The sequence below is a fragment of the Homarus americanus genome, unplaced genomic scaffold (genome assembly GCF_018991925.1).
Source record: "Homarus americanus isolate GMGI-L3 unplaced genomic scaffold, GMGI_Hamer_2.0 scaffold40565, whole genome shotgun sequence".
NCBI lineage: Eukaryota > Metazoa > Arthropoda > Malacostraca > Decapoda > Nephropidae > Homarus > Homarus americanus.
Genome location: NW_024735503.1, coordinates 495,172 through 502,765, shown reverse-complemented (window position 1 = coordinate 502,765; position 7,594 = coordinate 495,172). Strand labels below are relative to the sequence as shown.

The 7,594-nt window shown below is 44.2% G+C and overlaps 1 protein-coding gene across 1 annotated transcript; it reads right to left on the bottom strand.

The window, feature by feature from the left end:
- Positions 1-1,068: 1,068 nt before the first annotated feature.
- LOC121871165 (T-box transcription factor TBX6-like) lies at positions 1,069-6,840 on the bottom strand. The gene is made up of 4 exons (XM_042373314.1): positions 6,585-6,840; positions 6,159-6,360; positions 2,299-2,861; positions 1,069-2,158 (listed from the first exon to the last, which is right to left on the bottom strand). The coding sequence occupies exons 1-4, from the start codon at positions 6,721-6,723 to the stop codon at positions 1,497-1,499; spliced, it is 1,566 nt and encodes a 521-aa protein (XP_042229248.1). The 5' UTR covers positions 6,724-6,840; the 3' UTR covers positions 1,069-1,496.
- Positions 6,841-7,594: the final 754 nt, after the last annotated feature.

Here is a 7,594-nt window from a genome sequence, read left to right as displayed (position 1 = left end):
CAACTTTGGATATTTTTAACCTAAGACAAGGAACCTATAACAGAGAATAATTGGACAGAACAAAAATAAGACAGTATTTAAGAAAATGTTATGAGAATTTACGAGAAAAATTTTGAGACAAAATTAAGAGAATTTTTTTAGAAGCGTTGAAGAATTCACGAGGAAAGGTTTTGATAATTTACGAGAAGATTTTTTTTAAAGACAGGTATTTAAATAGAGGTTCACTGTAGCATTTATAGAACGAGTGATTAAACCTTAGTTAAATTGATCAGTAATTAGGCCATATAGTGTATTGAAATTCATTATCTTTGGCATTATTTTTGTTTCTTTAATATATTTATTCACTGTTTATTTCTCAGACATTATGAGATATTGTACTAATTTATGCGTATAAGAGAACAGCGTGTATATCAGAGTATCGTTCCCATATCTGAGGGTTGGCGACCACAGTCCTCCACTCTCAACGTTCTGGGGCTGATTCTACTAATCCTCTGAGTGTGTATACTTGTCTTATTAAATGTGTTTGTCTGTCTTTCTTTCTACTCAGTCTTGACAGTATACCAAGGTGGGGGGGGGGGTGTTATATTGTTCATCCGGGTTGTGATATTCTTCTCATAAGGTTAGGTTAGGTTTGGTTGGGTCATCTTGAAGAATTTTAAAGTAAATATGTTTCTTTCATATAAGTTTGGGAAAAAAGTGTGAAAAAAATCCCCTCGTGCTTATATGTCTCCCGCCGCCCCTTGGCTACAGGTTAGAGGAGGATGATGACAGTTGTCTCCTTGCCGTTAATATCAGAGTTTATTGATGTCTTGTCTTAACTCGTCGCCATTTATTATTTAACTTTTTCGTAAATCATAATATTTTTTATCCCAAACCTTTAACTAATTGTCTCTCTCTCTTGTTTATAATTTCTTGGAGAACTGGATACTTTAGCCGCAGTAACTGTCTTTAGTGTTGCCGTCGGCAGAACTCGTGGTATTGGGAGAACCGTTCATGTAATTTCTAATCAGTGGATCAAGGTTCTCATAATGTTTTACCTGGATGGAAGGATTAAGTAAAGGTGTGGTGTGAGAATTGTTGATCTTTATTCCAAACAACAACGGTGGACAGTGCCACGCCTCCTGAGTTACCCGTCTTCTACAACAATAACTGTACACCTACAATATTTACAAAAGCACCATCAAAGTATAAAAAAAATAAATAGTCGAGGAATTGTACAAAGGAAAATATCTTTGGCACCTGAGTGATGCGACGGCAGCGTGCTCATGTGTGGCCTAACAGTGCGCTAGGCCACCATGAAACAGTGACCACAATAATGACACTATACATATCACGATGTGCTGGACTTGCAACATATGGTGAACACGAAATGATAAATGATGATATATACATGAAGATGAGAGGAGAGGGAGGGAGGGGGGGGCCGCACCACGGACCAGGGGAGGGAGTGACGACTGACTGTGGGAGGTCTGAGGGCGGCGCCGGGGTGGTCCGCCTCACAGGTTGGCCGGCACCTGGGGCGGCAGGGCGTAGCTGTAGGGGTGGATGGGCGCTGGTCTGGAGGGCGTGGCGGAGAGTGAAGAGTGATGGCCAGGGGGCGACCGTAGGTAAGTTGGGTAACCGTACATGTCCCTGGCAGCTGCAGCAGCCTTGTCTAGGGGTGACGCGGTCAGGTGAGGTGCGCGACTCAACAGGTAAGGGGACATCATGTGGCTGTAGTATAGGTACGGATACGGTAATGAACCGCCAGGCATACCTGTCGGGATGCTGCCAGGTAGACCTGTGGAGTATGTTGGTGACGGGAGGCAGGGGCGTGGGGCGGCAGGAGACAGCATGTTGACCTCGTGTGGCCGAGGCTCCGGAGGTATTGACGGTGGCGACAGTGTCTTTCTAGTTTCTGCCACCGCTGCCGCCATCATGGATGCCGCGGACATGAGTGGCGACACCAAAGAGATGGGCGTCTCCTCCACCTCTGACTTAATGATCTGTGGGGGCGGCAGGAAGGGCGGGGGTGGTGTCGGGGGGCTCTCCACGTCCACCTTCTCGTCACCCGGGTCCTTCTCTACTGACATAGAGGACGCTGGCCGGTCCTCCATGTCAGACGCGTCCAGGTCGCCGCTATCAACACTGTTGAGGCGGGCGCGCTTGTCCAGGGTGGCTGTTGAGGGAAGAAAAGAAAATGAGTTTCAACTGATAATAAATACTTTTGTATCTAGGACTGTTGTCATCAGAGAGACAAGTAAATGTGTTGTACTGTAACAATGGCTACGCTACATAATAAACTCGGCAGTAACTTACTGTCGTCTGCTTCGATGGTTTTCTCTGGCGTTGCGGTTAGTTCACCGGTTTGTGGCGACGTCCCGCCTGATCTCTTTTTAGAACGCAGCTGCCCATTTTCCCGGAAGCCTTTGGCGAAGGGGTTGTTGTCGATCTTGAGTTGTGTGATGCGTTCATTCTGGTAGGCCGTGACCGCCAGGAAGCAGGTCTGGGGGAAGTTGAAGGTGTTGAAGGCCGCCCAGTGGAGGGAGACCAGGTCTGGCGCCGCCACAATGTGGATTCTTGGCTGATATTTATGCATAGAGTTGAGGATGATGTGTCCCTGTTGGTCCAGGTTGTTGTTGGTCAGCTTCAGCTTCTGGAAACTGATGGGGTGGCGCATCCACTGTGCCCCTGACGCCGGGGAGTCCGGGTGGATGTAGAGGCGGCCAGGCATGTGGGGCTCCGCCTTGCCTGCCACCACCCACTCCTTTCCTTGGAACTTGTAACGCGAGTCGTCCGCTGGCACAATGTCCATCAACACAAAGTATTTAGTGTTGGGCTCCAGACCACTCGCTGACATCTTCACAGTCGGGAACATCCGCCTGGAACACGAGAACGATCTTGTTAAGCACATTACTTGAAGTATTCCCTCAGTCAACACACCGCACTATACTTCCCGTCTACCAAATGATGACATAATAACAGTGAACCTGAACAGTGTTTGTGTGATATTTTCATCTACAAGTCTCTGTGCTTGTACTTGTTCTGTTGTCCGTGAATTAATAAAATAAAGAGGATATTTTGCCTTGAACTTTTCTTTAGTGAACATGGATCGGACATGCTATGGCTGCCATTACACACACGCCATGTTGCCCGCGTACTTCTATAACACTAAACGAGCCACATGACCTAACCCCCCCCCCCTCTCAACTTACCTAGACTAGAGATAGGTTTAGATTGGCTTAGTTGACTCTTGTGTTTAAGAAAATAAAACCACGAAGACTAACGTTGTTGATAACCAGTTCACGGCGGTAGAGTATCACCACCTCAACCGAATCAATAAAATGAATCGCCGTGTGAGACGATCAGCCAACACCACACCCTAAGCCGCGGCGGTGAGAACTGCGACAAACACTTGAGACTTGTTTTGTTGACGAGCTTAAGTGACTCAAACATTGACGCTCAAACAGTGAAACACGGCGACACTTGTTGGCGCGGTGAAGCCCACACAGACACACACACACTTCTCCCTTTACTGAACACACTATCAGGTTACCCTCACCGCCTCCTCCTTCTCCTCTGTCGCCGCTCCTTCCCTCGGCTCACTCACTCCCTTCACCTTGTCACTCTCTAGATCAGCCAATTCACTCTCTCGATCACTCACACTAACTATACACCTCACTCAGTTACTCCCTCGTTCAGCCTTATATCGCTCCTTATAGAATGGTCACTCCATTCCTCTGCCTGTCACTCACCCCGTCCCTGACACTCACTACTACGGTCACTCCACACTAACACCTGGGAACTCTTTAATTAATCTCAACTACAATAGCGAATGATAAAATGAACATAAAAATAGATACGTACAAAATATCCAGTTGAAAGAAATATATTTTTACAATTTAATTATTTCCACCAAATCACAATGACAATAATTATACGATTGAAAGAAAAAAGTATTAAGATTGTGCTAAAAATGTGATATTAAACTAAACAGATATTAGCAAACCAGTTATAGAAATGAATAGATATTAAAAAAGGAGTTGAGTAAATGTCATATATTATCTGTATCCTGCCATAAACTAATTAGTGTGAGGTGAAGCAGGTAAGGTCGTGAGGTCATGGTGAGGTACACACACACACACACACACACACACACTTCAGTACGGTTTGTTGGTTTTATTATAAAATTCTGTACTTTAATAATTAAGGATTTTATGGGCACCATCTTTTAATAGTTTTAAACAAAAGTATCATCTTCAGGTAATTAAGTAATATCATTAAAGGGTATTAATGGATCGGTAGATACAGTAATTACCATCAATTAATATTTTTGGTGCGAGGGATGATTATATTAGAATTTTATAGGTAGTTGTAATTAATAATATGTGTATGTAATTTCCGATTACTCTAGATCCATAAGGAAATAAAGGTGATAATGACCTTATTTGTCTTTACGATGTTGATTATACTATATGTCTAAATTAAATAATTATTTTTGTATCTTTAACAAAAAATTATAGGTATCAATAATTATTATGATTTACAATACATAGTTGTGTGTAATAGACGGTCATTAATTACCATGAGGCTGTAAGTCGTGGAGTTGTTAGATGTGCGGTGGTGATAGTGCGGTCGAGGGGCGGTCAGGGCGTGTTATTACCAGAGATGGGAGGAGGAGGGGTAGGAGGATGCCGGCGGCGACTGTCTTCTCCTCTCCTCCCCCCTCCTCCTCCTCTAGGATTACCAAGACCTGGGTTCCCAAAGTCTCGTATGGTAAAGTTCCACGTGTCTTGGGATATAAATACGGCCGGCTTTGTATACACCACTGCACCACCCGCTCGCTATCTTTACGAGGTAGTGGGAAACACCACAGTTAAAAACGCGTTCTGGTAGTCCTAGTTTGAGGGGAGACAATTAGACGTAGGGAGCATTGATAGCCACAGCTGAGACCACCACTACCACCACCAGCTAAACGATCCCCTATCACCAGCCACTCATTGTCTCTGCCGACATCAAAGTGGCGGCGCGAGATTGAATTGTTTGCGGGACGGGCGGGCGGGCAGCAGGCAGGGCGGCCGCCGCGGTAGATCGGGGCGCGCGATGTGGTGGTCGAGGCGGAGTGGAATGTGGGTGTTTTTTTGTGTGTACTTTACAGTGTGATGATTTAATTTTGGTGATAAGGTCTCCAGGTTGTGTACTCTGGCTGGTCATGATGCAGTTATTATCCTAAATTATTTTCTCTTATAATTATTTAATAGCTGAACTTTTTTATTAGAAAAGATAAGAACTCTAGTTTTTTAATCGTGTCCATAATATTATACATACAATATATATATATATATATATATAATATACTGCACTTTTATTAGTTTAGTTTATTTCATTACAACATACTGTACTAACACAATTTTTATATTAAAAATACCTTATTCTAATATTACAGAACAGTTGTCAAATTTTAAGGCTATAAATTATTACTCAGTTTAATTATTATATTTTTTAAATTTCATATTGCACCAAGTGTAATATTTTCATTTACTAAATTTGTTTTTCACAACCTTGACTATTGTGAAAATGTTATTCTTGTATTAATACTCACAGAATGAGGCAAATAATTTAGTAAATGTGTTCAGCAAAAGTTGTATAGCAGCTGTGATAGAAGGCTATTGTGTAACACTGAACCATTGTTATATATTGTCGAAGGTCAACTTAACACTCTACAGAAATTGATCATCTTAATTTTCTAACCATGTTGCTTATTACTTGGCGCCCTCAGTGTGTACGGTCACTCTGCTCCGTATTTTACTGTGAAATACTCCTCAAATTATGTTAGTTTTAATTTAGATTATTATAACCCGTTTATTATGACCGAACCTGTCAGCATCACACTACAGTCTATACTTTACTTGTTCTTCTGTATTATTTGTGCTGTGTGTCTGCGATTTTTTTGTACTTTGTTTATATAAAGAATAATTAACGCAGTCTTGTACTTTACATCACCGTCTTACATGACTCAATCAACGTAATAATAATTGTCTCACTATGTACACAGTATAAGGGTCGTGTTCTCTGTATTAAGGATGGTCGTGCACTTAGTGTAAGGATAATGTACTCAGTATAAGGGTAATGCACTCGGTGTGAGGGTAATGTACTCAGTATAAGGGCCATGTACTCACCTTCCCAACTTAGTGATGATCATCTCGGTGCCGAATTTATTAAACTGGTTCCAGAGGTTTTCATTTTCGAGGCGAGCCTTGATGCGGGGGTCTGGCTTGCCCCCTGGCAGCCCCGGGGCGTGGAAGCCTCCACACTGGGACGGAGGCTTGAGGTAGTCACCAGGGAACCCATGGCCGAAGGGTGAGTGGGTGGGGACGCCTCCTGTAGGGACCAAGAGAGCACCACGTCAGACCTGGACTCATGTTACCACTTAACTCTGCTTGATGAGCCACTAAAACTTATCTTTTTCTCACAGTGAATTTCAAATGTAACATTACTGTAGTATTGACATGAAGGAGATGGGAACATTACAGATATACAATTTAAATTTTGCCAAAGGCCAATGTGTGGCGGGGTAGTGCCCTCACTACCACCTGGGGACTTACCGTGGAACCCAAATCGGTACTTCTCCAGGTGATCGGTAAGATTGGCAGGTAAACCTCCTCCTAGGTAAGGGTGGAGGCCGAGGGGGCCGGTGGGGGCCATCCCGCGGCTGCGAAGGTACAGCAGCTCCTCCTCGTACATGTTTATAGTCTAACACTGCACTGGATGTCTCTCTTTAGCACTAATTACACTGCACTCTGGCGAACGCGTAACTACCTCATGGAAAGGCCGGCTGTACGTATCATTCACGAGTGCTTGTCGGGAACTACCTATATCTGCTTCGTGTGGTGGGTTTTGTCTGTGAGGAGGCCACGCCTCTCGCCAGCCTCAGCCACTCACCCGTGTAGCGGTTAGACAGTGGGCGGAGCGTGACGGATGGCGGCGGCGACGAAGGGCGGGGCATGGGGGCTAGGGCTTGGTCAAGACGCCGCCCGCCACAATGTTTGTTTTTGACCCCCCCTGGGAATTGTCCCTCACAGGTGTGGCCTATTAGTGAATGAGAAAATGGCAGGTTTTATGAAGGTCCGGCCATTAAAATTTGAGATGGCAGGAGATAAGAGGATGGGACACGGCCGTGAACACCCCTGGAGATGGTAATGTGGCTCGACCTCCACCTCCCCAGTCAAGTGCCCACCAGATCAGGTCACACCACTACCCCGGGATGCCATAGATTAAAAACACCCAGACACCCAGGTGGAGTAACACACCTGTAGGCCCTCTATAGTGAAGGTAAACATGACGGAGCAACATCACATAACCAAAACAATAAAAAAAAATCTTCACACAGACACTGATGAAACCCCAAGAAGAAAATCACAGATAAATATGACTTATCAAAACACCAGAACACTGTATTTACCGACCGTATACCGACCGTAACAGACCGTATACCGACCGTAACAGACCGTATTCTCGCCTTCCCGTGGAGATTATTTCCTCACATAGCCACGAATGTAAACAAACTCTCCGGGTATAGATTTTTTTTAAAACTCAGATAAGATGAAATTCGTCA

Excerpts from the sequence above, each read along its gene's own strand:
- LOC121871165 (XM_042373314.1), bottom strand. The coding sequence starts at position 6,723 with ATGTACGAGGAGGAGCTGCTGTACCTTCGCAGCCGCGGGATGGCCCCC. Across the intron at positions 2,862-6,158 it reads ATCATCACTAAGTTGGGAAG|GCGGATGTTCCCGACTGTGA; the intron begins GTGAGTACATGG and ends CTCGTGTTCCAG. Across the intron at positions 2,159-2,298 it reads AACCATCGAAGCAGACGACA|CCACCCTGGACAAGCGCGCC; the intron begins GTAAGTTACTGC and ends TTCCCTCAACAG.